General features: G+C 39.5%; 1 protein-coding gene and 1 pseudogene across 1 annotated transcript; both read right to left on the bottom strand.

Moving 5' to 3' along the window:
- Positions 1-651: 651 nt before the first annotated feature.
- Positions 652-1,854, bottom strand: LOC100558961 (putative protein FAM10A4). The gene has a single exon (XM_003226096.4). It carries the CDS (start codon positions 1,669-1,671, stop codon positions 712-714), a length of 960 nt encoding a protein of 319 aa, XP_003226144.2. The 5' UTR covers positions 1,672-1,854; the 3' UTR covers positions 652-711.
- A 3,590-nt stretch (positions 1,855-5,444) lies between these two features.
- Positions 5,445-15,289, bottom strand: LOC100559155 (hsc70-interacting protein-like; annotated as a pseudogene).
- Positions 15,290-16,596: the final 1,307 nt, after the last annotated feature.

The raw sequence follows: 16,596 nt of genomic DNA, 5'->3' as shown, positions 1-16,596 counted from the left end.
TTTTATGACAGAACCAATTAGGAAATTATATTTATAACCCAGGAACAAAAATTGTGTTACATAGTGTAATCTATGTAAGGCTTTAAAGATGTTTCCTTAAATGAATTGTCCTTTCAATGGTTGTTATTCCAAATGGCTAAGCACTCCACTATTCCATTTGCATTGACAACATGATTGTTAAAATAAAGAGTAGACCATTTACATATTTGCATCTAAGGTAGAAGTTGAGTAAATCATTCTAGCTGTTGAACAGGAGGGAATGAGACTTAAACTGGTAACCACAATTGCTCTTATGACCTGCTCTCAGCTTGGTTTTCCTCCTGGTTGTCCCAGGGACATTCCTCCAGTTCTGGCACTATGGAGTTTAGCCACATGCTAGGAAAAGTCAGGGGATACTCTGGAGTTTTTCTGAACCTTCAAAATAACCCAGCAGCTTTGGGGCAATGTGGACTGTAGCAAAGGGCTCCATTTAGAACAGTCTTATATTGTCTAGCCTACATGGAGCTTCACTGCCATTCCCTTTTCCCTCAGATCACCAAAGAAATCAAGAATCATGTCCATGTTGCTGCCACTCATCGTTTAAAATTAAATCTACATAAATATTGAAGAATCACACTAATCAATTCATAGCCATTAAAAGGAAACACTATCTGATGCTACACACTACAATTTTAATTTAATGAAAGGCTTATTTATGGCCGGCTTAAACATTCATTCAACCTGACCAATGAACTTCATAAACTTGTGGTTGTCTCGATATTTGGAGATATTGTCTGGGTTCCAGGTGACATCCATCCAGGCAAGGATAATCCTTGGATCTATAATGGCCATAAAAAAGTCCAAGTACCTTCGATAGACTCGATTCATCCACTGCCAGATATTCTCCTCCCTCTGTGTCTTCTCTTGTTCTTCCAATATACTTTTGATCCAGTCTAGAGTATCTTGGATCTTCTGGATCTTCTTCAGTGTTCGCTTTCTCTTATATTTGGTGTGATGTTCAATCATCTTCAAAGCTTTGGGCTGTACTTCCTTTAGAAGGACATTAGTTTCCTCATCATAATCCCATATACAGGCTAAGGCAAGGTCCTCAGCAGCTTCCTCCCAGTGGCCCAAAAGCATATGTGCTTTTCCTCTCCATTTGTAGGCCTGGGCATCGTCAGGGTTGAGCTCTGAGGCCTTATTGCAGTCTCTAATGGCAGCATTGGGCTTTTGCATTTTGATAAAGGTGCTGGCTCGGTTGACATACAAGGTTGAGGAGTGTGGATTCAGCTTGATAGCCTCAGTAAGCAGATCAATAGCATTCTGTAAATTTCCTGCCTCTAAGGCTGAACGAGCCTCTTCTGTCTTCTGGTCAGCCTTGCCTTGCATTTCATTTGTCACGTCCAGGTCTTCATTTCCCATTTCTTGAGGATCATCTTCATCTGGTTTAATCACCCCATCTTCATCAATCTCTAAATCACTCTCATCACTGGTATGTTGCTCTGATAGCTTCTCTTCCTCTTTACCATGTCTCAAAGGAAAGGCTTCAATTCTCTGGAAGCCTGAAATAGTGTCTCCCATGCTTTCCAATGAATCTCTCAGGAAGCTAAGTTGTTTTGCTCTAAGGAGCGTTGGGTCCTGTTTGTAAAGATCAAGCAAGGCTTGAAGATCACCAACACTTTTAGGATCCATGATACCCTTTTGAAGCTAAAAGCTCCCTAAGAATATAGGAAAGAGAAGACTCACAAACAGTAGATGAATTACAACCCCTTCTATCACAGTAGGGGAAAGGGTTGCATCTCACATGTGTCACCCCATGTGGTCCTGGTGCTGTACCTAGCTAAAGTTGCAGAACATTAAAAACATCCATAACTATGACAGTTTGGTTTATGTCAAGGGTTCTGTTGATGTCATGCATTGTGACATCACTTCAGTGCTGGAGTTGAATTTCCAGATATTGATAATGTCATGACTTTTGATAAATTGTTGCATTAGAATGTAACCCTCTGCACATCTTTAACTGGTAATGGAATAAGTGTTTTAGAAGAAGTTGACATAGAACTTTATCATCTGTTTGAAACAGAGCTGCAGCAAATTTTAATTGGCTCAGTCAATAGATGATGCAGTGAAGGCTTCAGCTCATTGCTTTTTCTATATTCCCTAGAAGCTTATTAAAATTCCTCAGTGTGAAATCCAGCAATTCGGGGAAATACTAGTGAAAGGTAACTTGCCTGCCAATACCAATATTTTCTTAAAACACACAATGGGAGGACAGTATTATGTATTTTTTTTCAGAATGGACTCAGTCTTCGTTTATGAAGGAGTCCCAGGAAGCCCAAGAAAAATAATCACTATGAATTGAAACTCCATAATAGGAGTGGGAGGGTGCCACTCATTAGCTCCTAGCATACATTTTACATTTTTAGAAGCACCAGATATTTTCAGTTAACACTTACGGTAATCACATTGAGTAGGAATGTGACAAATGTTTGTTTACAAATATATGTATCATGCAGATACAACTGCCAGGCAGTTGTGATATCTGAAGTTCCCTCTGGAGAATACAACAAGAAGCAAATTCAGTTTCACAATATGCAAAATGGCCAAAGCTATTGTACCTGGAAATATATCTGCCTATAATCAGATTTCTTTCCAAGGCTTCTTGGCCTGCCAGTCTCAATATGAAATTACATGTCTCTCTGAAATATCCACATGCAAGCATGTTTCTTCTCAGCAAAAACCATCCTTCAGGAACAAATTCATAAATAACAAGCTCTTATTTTGAATATATTAGAGCACTGCAGAATTTGCTCTGCATTTTCTTGGACTTTTGTCATTTAGTGAACTTGGTGGCCATTTTTCCTTGTGCAATGACAATGACATGATGTCCTCATACAGAGATATGCCAGAGGGATTCTTTAAAGGTTTTCTTAATGTATCCAGCAACCACTGCTGAGTGAATAAAAACAAAAGGACGGGAAGAACATATAGCTCCTTTCCAACATTCATGAAGTCTTTTGAATTTCCAACTTTTGTCTTAAAAAATAACTGACTTTTCTGCAGATAAAGCATTATCTCAGTTCTACAATTTTCTCTTTTATGGTAACTTTTTTTTTAGATTGTATTTCTCTTTGGTCATTGGCGGTGCCCATATTTCTCTCCCAATAATGCCTCTGGGATTGAAATTACTTCATTAGGTAGTGTTGTCCATATTCAAATGTTCTTCAGCAAATGAGGAAAGGCACCAGACTGCAGCTTGCAGCTCTGACAATTCCCAAATAAGCTATTAGGGATGCTTGAGGAATTGAATCTTTTTGAATTCAGATACAAAGTGACTTGATCTGAGCCTCATGCACAATTGACTGGATCCGAAAATAGTTATCCTTCAGTTTTAGCACTTCTTCATCATATTTTGCAATGCAGTGCTGGGCTCAAAAGCAATCCCTCTCATATTTTGAGAGGAAATGTGTTTGGAATGGTGTACTTAAGAAAGGGAATGGTCACATGTCAAAAAGGCATGAAACTGAAACTCACAGCCCCAGAAGCAGAAAACCAGTTAACAAAAGCAAAATTGTTCAAGTCCCTATCATTCTGCCATCTTTTGCCAAGTCAATCCTGTAAATAAAAGCTTGACCTCTTCTGCACAAGATAAGGAGATTGTAATGATGTCTCCACCCTCCCCACTCCCATATTGAGACATCAGAAAAGAGAATAAGGGATGGACTGTAAGGAACACAGTTTGAGCTGTCACAATCTTCTTCAAATTCATTTATTTACAGTATTTATATTCCGCCCTTCTCACCCTGAAGGGGACTCAGGGCGGATCACATTATATACATATAGGGCAAACATTCAATGCCCATAAACACATCGAACCGAGACAGAGACAGACAGACAGACAGACGCAGAGGCAATTTAACCTTCTCCTGAGGGGATGTTCGATTCTGGCCACAGGTGGGAGCAGCTGCTTCATCATCCACTCTGACGGCACTTCCTCACTTCCTCATTCCAGTGTTGAAATTAGTTAAACTTGCCTCCCCACTTTTATAAGTGGTACCTTATTTCCTAATTGATAGATGCAACTATCTTTCGGGTCAGCAACGAGCAGGGGTTATATTTTATTTTTAATTGACTGGTGCTCGCCCCGCCACGAGCTGGCCTCGAACTCATGACCTCATGGTCAGAGTGATTTATTGCAGCAGCTGCTCACCAGCCTGCACCACAGCCCTTTCCCTCCCTCCCTCTGAATTTCCTTAAGTAAGGCAGCAAAACAGGGAATAGATAAACGTAGTGAGATAGTGGTGGCAACTTCCATTTGAAAAAAATACTGTTTTCATTTACAGAAATAGCCCTGATAATCTATGTAGAAAGAACAAAAAAGCAGTCCCCTGAGACTAACTCAATAGCACAAGCATTTGTGGGTACCAACCTACTTTCTCAAATGCAATGGCTGAGGAAGCGCTTTGATATCCACATAAACTCATGCTAAAATAGAAATCAGCCTATTTTTCTTTTTTCCTTTGCTCTCAAATATGAGTTACAGTTTTCCTTCTTCATCATCTTTTTTTCCCATCTGAATGGTGAGTCCAAGGGAGATGTTCAAGAGTTGGGAGGGTATTACCCAATGCTCATATTGTAGAGTTTCTATTTGACCAGGCTGACCAGATTGAATCCAGATTCTATGCATCCTTTCAGGTACCTGTAATTTGGGCCTAATTTTATAGGGGTTTTTTGATGGGAAGACATAGATTGGGTGACTATGTCTTTTGTGGCCAAATTTGGTGTGATTTGGTCCAGAGGTTTTGTTGTTTACACAATGGGAATTACGCACATTATATCAACATCATTGTGAATCTGGGCAGCAGGTGGTTGGTAACAGAGGAATCCAGAAGCCCCAGCCACCAGCTGATGCTTTGCCATCCCATGTAGTAAAGTGTAGCTGCATGACTTGAGTCTACCGAAGCCCTGTTGTTCCTTATGGAACATGAGGAGGCTTCCGTGTTGACATTGACAGTGTTCTATCATGCTGCCACCCTAGCTCACCCATGGATTCCCACTGAAAGTCACCCTATATCATCTGATGGGTGGCATGGGGCTCCATGGGTAAACTGGGGAAGAAGCGCTCTAGGACGCTTTTTTGTCCTGTGTGATAAGGCTGTAAGACAGAGCAAAGTTGGGTTAAGAACAAAAAACATGTTTACTCTCCAGAAGCTCCCATGTATAATGAAGACTGATGGCTAAGGTTTTGGAGTCAGTATGTTTTTTCCCTTCTAGTATAGACATGACCCTCAAGTGCACGAATATGTATTTAATTAGTGAATTATGTGCTTGCCAGTTAAATGTATAACTTTAAAAAATGTTTCTTTTTGCTAAATATTATTAGAAGAGTAAGCTTTCATTTATGTTATTCTCAATAATTTCATAACTAATTTTATAAAAGAAAGGAAAATATAAAAACACCTTCCTTTCTAAGTACAAGTTTATTTAGTCACAAGGAACTACTAGCTACCTTTCAAGTTAAGGCTTGTGGGTTAACTTAACTAACATGCTTTTCTTTTGGTATTTGTTGATGTTTACTGGATTCCAAATCACATCCAGGAATGCTATCATTACCCTGGGATCTAAAAGGATAAGAAAGGGTTTGAGATGTTTCTGACCTGTTCTGGCCATTTCATCCCAGGCATTCTGCTCTCTCTGGGTTCTCTCTGGGTCCTCTCCTTGACCTTTTCTAGCTGTACTTGTATACTCTTGAATTCTAGCTTTTGCTCATATTTGTGACATTTCTCCTTGAACCTCTGAAATTTAAGTAGCACAATTTGAAGCAAAGCATCCGTTTTCTCATCATAATCAAGTTTGCAAGCCATTGTGAAGTCTTCAGCAGCTTTCTCCCAAGATCCCAAGAGCATGTAGGCCTTCCCACGCCATTTGTATGGTTTGCTGAATTGTGGTTGAGCTTAAAAGCATTGTTATAGTCTCTGATGACAGCATTAGGTCTCTTCATTTTCACAAAGACATTTGTTCTGTTCACATAAGTGACACTAGATTTAGGGTTCAACTTGATGGCATCAGTGAGCAATTCAACAGCTTTTTAGAGATTGCCTATATCAATGGCCTCAAATGCATCCTCTCTCTTTTCATCTGCCTGATCCATCATTTCACTAGTCAGTCTCACATTTTCATCTCCTATTTCCTGGAAAATATCTTGGTCTGTTTCAATGATCTCATCACCTTAATTAATTTCAAAATTACGTTTATCATCATTCTTGCTGACCTTCTTTTCTTCTTAAGTGCTTTTCTCCCAGCAGGATCTAGGTAAGTGTGTAATATATTTTCCACATGACTCCTCAACAAAGACATCTGTTGGGATTCCCACAAGCCCAGGATCTTGGCTGTAGGCATTGACCAAAGCCTGAAGATTTTTCACTCTCTTGAGATCCGTGAGTGAAAGAGTGAATCTGGTAACATTTCCCATTAACAGTAATGTTTTCCTTAATGTGCATGCGTGACCGCCATTAACGAGGTACTTACAAAGATTCAGAAGTTTCATAAAGTTTCAAAATTTTTAACCCCAAAATTCAGAAAGGACTATAGAAATGAAGCGCTAGCACCCCCTACTTTTGAACAAAGTTTAGAACTTTTGGGAGGGAATCACACATGCCTATAGCCTAGCCCACATTTTACTAGTCTATTTGCAAGATGACGTGAAAATATAGATGCAATTTAAACTAATTATAGTTATTTATGGATGTATGGATGCATTTATTTAAAAATGGATATCCTGTTCTATAACATGAGATCACTGAACATGCAGATCTTCGTTTCATTCTGCATATCTCAGAGTAGGAAAAATCATTTTTGAACTGCAGTTCCTAGAGTCCCCTCAGTCAACTGACTGTGGGATCTGGGGCTTGTAGTCAACAAATAAATTTTTTAAGCACTAATAGAAATGTAAATAATGGGATGGGTATGTGTCCATGCAGGCCCCACCAGACTAGTGAGATTTGCTTCTGTGTACACTATTGTTTACCTATTGTGTGTTCTTTTTGTTCGCCTTCAAATGTTGCAATCAATGATAACACAGTCCAACTAAAGTAATCTCGGAGTGTTGTTGTATGTCTTTCGGGCTGTGTGGCCATGTTCCAGAAGTATTCTCTCCTGACATTTCGCCCACATCTATGGCAGGCATCCTCAGAGGTTGTGAGGCGTGGATAAACTAGGCAAGGAAGGAAAAAATATATATCTGTGGAGAGTCCAGGGTGTGACAAGAGTCCTTTGTCAGTTGGAAGCCAGCGTTAATGTTTCAGTTAATCGCCCTAATTAGCATTGAAGGGGTTTGTCTCTTGCCTGGGGGGCATCCTTTGTTCGGAGTCATTAGCCGTCCTTGGGGCTCCTCTGCCTTCAGAGTGTTGCTTCCCATCTACTTGAGAACACAGAAATGCTCGACCACTCCAACAGCTATCATGTCAGACTACACAGAGAAGCCATTGAAATTCACAAGCATGTGGACAACTTCAACAGAAAGGAGGAAACCATGAAAATGAACAAAATCTGGCTACCAGTATTAAAAAACTCAAAAATCAAAACAGTAGATGGGAAGCATCACTCTGCAGGCAGAGGAGCCCAGACAGCTAATGACTCTGAATAAAGGATGCCCCCCAGGCAAGAGGCAAACCTTTCCAATGCTAATTAGGGTGATTAACTGAAACATTAACGCTGGCTTCCAACTGACAAAGGAATCTTGTCACACCCTGGACTATCCACAGATATATATTTTTTCCTTCCTTGCCTAGTTTCTCCATGCCTCACAACCTCTGAGGATGCCTGCCATAGATGTGGGCGAAACGTCAGGAGAGAATACTTCTGGAACATAGCCACACAGCCCGAAAGACATACAACAAGCCTGTGATCCCGGCCATGAAAGCCTTCGACAACACATTAATCTCGGAGTCTTGATTTTAAAATGTTTTTGGGGTTATTTGGGGCACTAATTCAGAAAATTGCATTGAATAGATCACATACACTCTGGTTATATCATATTTTCTATGGGAGAACAGATGGCAACTGGTAGATAGTATATGTTTTGTATCTCAAAAGCTAGAACTGACAGGGGAAAACTGATGCCATTTTTGCAATCGGCAAGTCAAATATACTCAGAAACAGGGCTAACATTTGAGGCATCAAAATGTGTCTTGGACAGTGAAATGGGTAGGATCTTAGAGGAGGGCACAGCCAAATGGATAGCATTCTGAAGTGTTAGTACATGAAGAATTGTTGCAAGCATTTTTTTTACATTTTCAGTTCTATTGCTCTGCAGAAAATACAAATTTATAATCCTTTCTTCAAGAGGAACTTGTGGATACAATTTCACATAGCTATTACAGCATTCATAATCCACTTCAACAACATTTTTGTTCTTCTTTACCAATCTACTGCTGACCTGAAAAGTATAGTTCTTTGGAAAAAGAGTTTCCAAGGGAATGTCTTACATGAACTTGCTAGATCAGAATTTATCAGTAAGATTGATTTTTTATTCATTTAGTAATCAGTCAACTCTAGTTTATCTCTCCCATGACAGGTGTTAAATCACTGTCTTACAATGTTTACAATGTAACATTGCATAGAAATGTCACAGATGTTCCATATCCCTTGCATTTCATAGACATGTCACTCCACTAAATGTATTTTTCCTCTGCATACCTATGTGTGTTGTTTATCTGTCTATGTAGCTATTTAGTGACCTTCTATCAAATGAGGACAACACATCATATATCTGGTGGGAGTGAATTACTGGGTTTTTCTACAATAAATCTGCTTATGGGGCCTCACAACAAGGCCCATTTTTGTATTTAATATTTCAGGAAAACATATTATTGAACTATGAAAAAACTCATTGGTTAAAATTGATTAAACTGTTACACGTTGATTGAATACATGAGTTCAAATTTTCATTCAGCCAAGGAACTTGTACCATGAAACTGATAATTATCTTTCAGCCAATAATTATGCCTTCATCTAACCAACTTCACATAGTTATTATGGCAAATATACAACCCTTTCCATATATTTAGATTTCAGCATCCAGACATTCTTTGTACTTATCCTCATTCAAGCACCAATTAAGATTTAGTGTACCTTTCATTCTATTGCCTTCAGGCCTGCAAACAAAGAGAACAGGATGCTAAACAAAACAAAAAACATAAGACTGGGAGTTAGATGTTCCCAAGGACATTCTAAAACCTTAGTTTATGAAATTAACATGTTTGGCTCTATTATAATGTAGAAAATAAATCATAGAATCCGGTGAGCAGCATAGTTGTTTCAAAGAAAAAACATGATGTGTAAGTGAATGCCAAATGAAAAATATTTATTTTGCAATAACATGACTATGGATGTGAAGAAATACATCAATATTTACAACCTTGGCGAGGGGAAGAAAGTCCAAATAGTCCAAATATGGGATCCAATTACTGGTCCTGACCCTTTGAGGTTCATTTCTCAACCATAAAGGTTCTGTTAGACTACACACCCTGTACTACCAGACATCCATGTTTTCAGACCCCTTTCTCAAATTTGTAGTTCTGAATGGGTGTATCACTGGAGAAATCTTGTGGATAACACAAAACACTGGGAACATTTACGACGTTGGAATGAGGAAGTGCTGTCACAGTGGATGATGAAGCAGCTGCTCCCCCCTGTGGCCAGAATCTAACATCCCCTCAGGAGAATGTTAAATTGCCTCTGTGTCTGTCTCTGTCTCAGTTCTATGTGTATATGGGCATTGAATGTTTGCCCTATATGTATATATAATGTGATCCGCCCCGAGTCCCCTTCGGGGTGAGAAGGGCGGAATATAAATACTATAAATAAATAAATAAATAAATACGTATACTGTTCATGCTACCTTGTGGAGGTTGAGTAGAAGCTAGGCAGGCTGATTTATATTTGAAATTTATGCTGCTGGGACACTTCTGTGCTAAGACCGGGCTATAGCGCAACTGGTTAGTAGCCAGCTGCAGTAAATCACTACTGACCGAGAGGTCATGAGTTCAAGGTAGCCCGGGTCGGAGTAAGCTCCTGACCATTTTATAGTCTAGCTTGCTGTTAACCTATGCAGCCAAAAGAAAGTTGCATCTGTCAAGTAGGAAATTAAGTACCACTTTATGTGGGGAGACTGATTTACAATGCCATAAAATCTCCAGCAGCATGCGGAAGAATGAGGAAGTACTCCATCAAGGACTCGGTGTCACAAGTGAACAGTGAAGGGCTGCTCCCCCTGTGGCCAGAATCGAGCATACCCTTATGAGGCCAGAAGCTGGAATGTCAAATTGCCTCTGTGTCTGTCTATATATGTTGTATGTCTAATGGCATTGAATATTTGCCATGTATATGTGCATTGTGATCCATCCTAAGTCCCCTTCAGCATTAGAAGGGCAGAATATAAATACTGTAAACAAACAAACAAATAAATAAATAAATATTGTTCTCTCTTACTAAGAAACAAGCTACACTGCCCACATATGCCAATAATAAACCAAGCAGGGTACTCTGGATCAAAGCTGCCAAGTGTCCTGCAACTTTAAAAAAAAATAAGGCAAGGCTGCATTTCTCAGCCCTGGAAGGGCTGGAAGGCAAATGACCCCCATGCATCATGTGGATTCACTCCCACCCTGATTCACTTGGCCCATGAAGATGAAGTTAAAGTTAAAGTTTTGAAAGACCATTGCCAGGCTATGGAACTCCTTTTTCATTCTTTCACTCCCACACATTTTTATACAGGTATTTATTTTGGTTTCTATATTGGGTTATGCCAGAAGATGCTAAGAGCTGAGTTTATGTCATTTTTCTGTGGGATGCACTATGAACATGTCACCTGAGGATAGTGCATACATGGAACAAACTATGGACACTTCACCTAATGTGATGAGTAATGAATTATATAGGTTTCAAGGCAACTACACATGTCCAAAAGGATTATAATAGTCAGCAAATTCCATCGTTATTTAGCTCTCTTAGTTGTTTAAAATTCTATAATAATAATAATAATAATAATAATAATAATAATAATAATAATAATAATAATAATATAATAATAATAATAATAATAATAATAATAATAATAACTTTATTTATACCCCGCCACCATCTCCCCAATGGGGACTCGGGGCGGCTAACATGGGGCCATGCCCAGAGCAATACAACATAATAAAATATAGAAACAACATATCATAACACCATTTAAAAGACAATAAATAATAATAAACAGAACATCAAGAAATCAAAAAACAATAAAGCAAGGGCAGGCCGCGTGAACACAGAGATAAAACCCGGAGTGAGAGGGACAGAGGAGTACTCCACTATGGGCAGGGACATTTGGAAGGGGTAATCTAGAGGATAGATGTTCGGAGGGGAGTAATACGGAGATATATGACAGAAATTACTCACCGAAAGCACAGCGGAAGAGCCATGTTTTCAATTCTTTCCTAAAAGCTAACAGAGTGGGAGCTTGCCTTATTTCAGTAGGTAGTGAGTTCCACAGTCGGGGGGCCACAGCAGAGAAGGCCCTCTCCCTTGTACTTACAAGGCGAGCCTGGGATATAGGCAATGGTGATAACAGGGCCTCCCCGGATGATCGCAAAGAACGGGCAGGTTTATGGAAGGAGATATATAAACTGGAAAGCCATTACAGGCAAGGGATGGCAATGTGTTTTCTTGGTATGAGCTAACATTGTCCACTTGTAAACTATCTTTAAGACAACTTCTTCTGTCAGTCTGCTTTCTTCACCTGCATCCAAATGAAATTCCACAACACCACTGCAGTTAGAAAAGCAATTCTCATGTCTACCCTCTCTATTCTTTCACACAGCATTCTTGCTTTCACTTGTTACTATCACTTGTAAAAAAAAAAAAAAAAAAAAAGATAAGCCGGTGCCTGCCTAGCGCATCCCAGCAAGTCAGGGTCACTTGAAGAAAATATGAAATGCTTAGTAATAGAGAGCCAATCAAAATATATTGGGTAAGCATAGGTAAAGGTAAAGGTTTCTCCTGACATTAAGTCCAGTCATGTCTGACTCTGAGGGTTGGTGCTCATCTCCATTTCTAAGCCGAAGAGCCGGCGTTGTCTGTAGATACCTCCAAGGTCATGTGGCCGGCATGACTGCATGGAGCGCCGGTATCTTCCCGCCGGAGCAGTATCTATTGATCTCACATTGGCATGTTTTCGAACTGCTAGGTTGGCAGGAGCTGGGGCTAACAGCAGGCGCTCATTCCGCTCCCGGGATTTGAACCTGGGACCTTTTGGTCCGCAAGTTCAGCAGCTCAGTGCTTTAACACACTTCACCACTAGGGCTCCCATAAGCATAAGCATAGACCAATTAAATGGATAATGTGTTAACACCCATTAAAATGTGCTTTTTGGATTTCCGTAAAACAATAAAAGTTTGTGGCCCCATCTTGGGGGCACAGCAGTACTTTTCATGCCTAGAGTGCAACTGCTGCCATTTTCTTGGCCAGCACATAACACTTTCTTCAGAGAGATTAAACTCTTGGTGTGTTCCTTCCATGCCACCCTCCTGAGACAGAAGGGGACTTCTGAGAATGTACAAAGTGCATACCCCTTTAATATAATTCAGATTATCAAAGCAGATAATCTGGATTTTATCTGATAGTGTAGATGAGGCCCTAGTCAAGAACTCAAATCACTACACCATGTTGGCTTCCACTTCCAATCATTTCTTTTTATCTAATTTATTAAGATAATATCTAACATGCCATATTAGACATGACATTATATGGCTGGAATTTATTTACTCACAGCTAGAGTATATAACTAAAACAACTGTTGAATGATGTGACAACAGACAAGTTAATCCAAATGATTCAATGGTTCTATTCTAGTCAACTGTGAAAAACATCATAAATAAAATGATGGTAATGGTGATGATGATGATTCTCTCTTAAAGAGAATTAAAATATATACCAATATTTTTAAACATCTATTATGGAGAAAAAGACTGAAATCTCTCCTGGCCCTACTAAATTACTGGTCCTGGCTGACAGTCTGCACTCAGACCTTGACATGATTAAAATGTAATAATTTTGTTTTGAACAGATAAAATATGAGTAATGGTTTTTCTGAGCTAAATCTAGATACTCCACGTTGACATATTCTATACAGAAAAATGTATTATTTGCTTCACCATAAGCCTCATATTTAATTGTACATTGATCGAAGTTTGGCAAGCACTAATAATGAAGTGTGTTGCATTCCTTTAGTGGACTAAAGGATTTGTTTAATTCTGCAAGCTTTGTGTCAAGATCAATATTTATTGCATGTTTGTGGGTCCAAAAGAAAATAATTTCCTTTTAAAATTCAATTAAAAATACCCATAAAGTACTGTGAGGAGATAACCACTGACTTTAGTAATTGACTTCAAGATAAGTGTTGTAGAAGAACTGTAAAGCAAGATAATACCATTTTTCTTTGATAAAATTTAGTCTTTAATTTGTTCTGTGAAATGGATGATAAGGTCCTCTGAGATTATGTTGATTTTTAAAATGCATTGACTGGAAGGTAATGAAAGTCTTTTATTTATTTTGATCTAAATTCTAAAGGCAAGTCCCCAATGCCCCATTGGCGTCCTCCCTCTGCCTCCTTCTCTGAATTTCTTCATTTGCTTCTGATCACATTCCACTCTCCCAGCGAGGATGAGCCATTCTTCCAATATTTCTGGATTATTTCTTTGTAGCCCCCATTCCTGCAGATCAGCATGCAAGACCATTCTGAAATATTCCAGTTTACTCGATTCCAGCCAATCTCAAATCTTCCCAGCTATTGCTTTGAACTCAAAGCAATATTCTGAAACTAGCCAGGGCCCCTGGTGCAGCTTTCTGAGCTGTCCCTTGGATTTCATCGCAGCTAGTGTGTCTTGGATTGGCTCTTTAAGGCTTCCAAGAAATCTTGTCACCTCAGCTTGGGGGCTCTCATGTCGTACATTTGCATCAACCAGTCTGCTGCAGGCCCCTTCAGGTCTGCCCTCACAGCATAGATCTTGGCTCTTTCTGATGGGAAGAGAGCCCCATAGTCTTACATGTAATGCCTCACATTGATTATTGCAAAGAGGTTTAATAACGGCTGAGGTTCTTCTAGGCAAGGGGGAAATCTTTTTATCCCACCGCTGACACCAATTGCGGAGATTTGGAGGAGTTTCTATTAATTAATTATATTTATATTATTGTTATATATTTTATATCCACTGCCTGCAGTTAGTAAAGATGTTTTATTTAAAAGCTGACACCAGAGGTAAAGATGTTTATAAGGCGGCCTCCAGATGTTAAGGGGATTATCAACTCTTGCCACCACTATGGGATTATATAGCCCCTGGCTACTTAGAGAGGAGAATTTTAAATTTTTTATTTTTCTTCTTTCTTGTTTGCTTTTGATGGTAATATAGATTTCAGAGACTGAGATGTTAAAAAGAACAATAACACGTTTATTCAGGCACAAGCTTAATGGTTACAGTAACTTCTTTAGAGGCACTTAGATTAACAGTTGCAAAACTATATTGAGATGTTTCAAACTTTAAAATACTACTTCCTCCTTTACTGCTTTAACCTGCAGTCACCCTGTGAATTTCAATCACAGACTATCTGTTCCTTATCTGGAAACAGACTACCTTAAAATAAGCCACCAAACTTATTTTAAACTGACTCAAAATCACACATTTGAGCCACCCTGATCCCTTCACTGAGGATCAGTCTTGACTGCACCTCCTTAGGGCACAAACTAACTTAAAATAAGCCACCAAACTTATTTTAAATTGACTCAAAAATAAGCATTTGAGTCTCCCTGATTCCAACCACCTCAGAACCAGTCTTTCCCTGTAATTCCTCCGATTACAGACTGACCTCTCTTCAAAACATTCCCTCCTTTTTCTCCAAACGGCGGTTGGCTCCGCCCTCGTTACTATGGCAACCTGCCTCAGAATGCTGAGCTGGCTACCATCCCCCACGCACTGGTAACTCTAATACTTTCAAACATAGTTGAACATGACTTTTAAAATGCAATTAAACATGACATGTGTAAACTAAAAAAATCTCACTTCGTTATAATGATAAAATAAAAAAGCTGGCTTGGGATTCCATTAAATTTTACACTGAGCTCACGTTTTCCAGTAGCCATCAACATCTGGCTTCTCACGATCATCCCTGACTTGAAGGTCGTAGCTCCCTGCGGGTCTATCTCCTCATCTTCCTCCTCTGCGAACATCACATGGCCCTGGGGCTGCTGCCCCTGTCCTGAACGAGAGCCCATGCCTAGGCTCCCACTCAGCAATGGCCTTCCAGAAAGCCATCACTTTTCTTCTCATCTCATTTAGCTGGAATTAGAAGGTTTGTAGCATCCTCTCCATGGTATCCACCTTTTTCTCTAAGTGCTTGGTTCCCGAGGAGGGTTCCCCAGCTACCGCCCCAGTCACACTCGAAAGTACTTTCTTCTGAGTTGAACACAGGAGTAAGCCGATAGCTAGTTGTTTCTCACTCTTGCTCCCCACACTGGAAAGGTCCAACTGGAAGACAGCCAGTAGCACTTCTCTGGTGATGAGCTCCGCAGGTCCTATTGCCTTGGGACTCAGCTTGTCTCCATCCCCCATTGTGCATGGCTTTCTCACCATGTAGCCATGGGAAGATTGAGGAAAGTGATAACTGACTTAATTTCAGAAAATGGAAGCTTTTATTATTAAGACACACTCACAATGAAGTTAATTGGAAACAAAGTCTTTATTTTCCTTCTTGCCAGTATTCAAGAAAGTCAGTACTAACTTTCCCCTCCCCTTTCCCTGGTTTCTTTATTCCCATCATGGGTCAGTAATTGGGGAAATTAAATACGCATGGTTTAACAAGCCCGGTGACATTTGGGTTCTTGGAGGCTGGACACTAGAATAATTATGTTCTATACCACAGATTCATTACTAACATTACGTGAACATTCCTGCCCCACCCCTGCCACAATAAATATTTTTCTTTTGTTTTTAAAATCAAATGTGGGTATGATATTAATAATGCTTAGCAGAGTCAACTAAGTAAAGTGAACAATGTATGTGTCCAAAAAGAATACACAGAAGGAGAAGGAAATATCCTATTTGATGGGATCGGGTGGTGTGGAAATGCAGGGCTCATGGGATTGGATGGTGTAGAAATGTGGGACGAATCAGAATCTCATGAAGGCCCCCCAAAGAAAAAGAGGAAAATCCTAGGGCTCCTAAGCTAGATCCCTGTCAGCCAAACCTTTATAACAAGATGGTATGAAACTTTTAAGCTTCTTTTTTCTATGGTTTTAATAACCTTTACAAACTAAATGAGATGTTTAGTCTCCAAGAAAAGGATGATGACAGCCAAAGCATTTTTGTAATGAAATTCATTATGCATAAGATTAAGATAAGAATGTCATTCCATAATTTAGTTGGTTTGTGTGTCTCAGATTGGTTTGGAATCCATCTAGTTCTACCACCCAACCCTACATTTCAAAACTCCAAGGCTTCTTGAATCCTATGGTCTATCACTGAAAACCAACATAACATCTATAACATCCCTATTTTTCAGAACCAAATGAAATTTGTAATC

The sequence above is a fragment of the Anolis carolinensis genome, chromosome 6 (genome assembly GCF_035594765.1).
Source record: "Anolis carolinensis isolate JA03-04 chromosome 6, rAnoCar3.1.pri, whole genome shotgun sequence".
Lineage (NCBI taxonomy): Eukaryota > Metazoa > Chordata > Lepidosauria > Squamata > Dactyloidae > Anolis > Anolis carolinensis.
Note: the sequence above shows the minus strand (reverse complement) of the source record. Positions and strands in the feature narration are given on the sequence as shown.

Coding starts and splice junctions, on each gene's coding strand:
- LOC100558961 (XM_003226096.4), bottom strand. CDS start 1,671: ATGGATCCTAAAAGTGTTGGTGATCTTCAAGCCTTGCTTGATCTTTAC.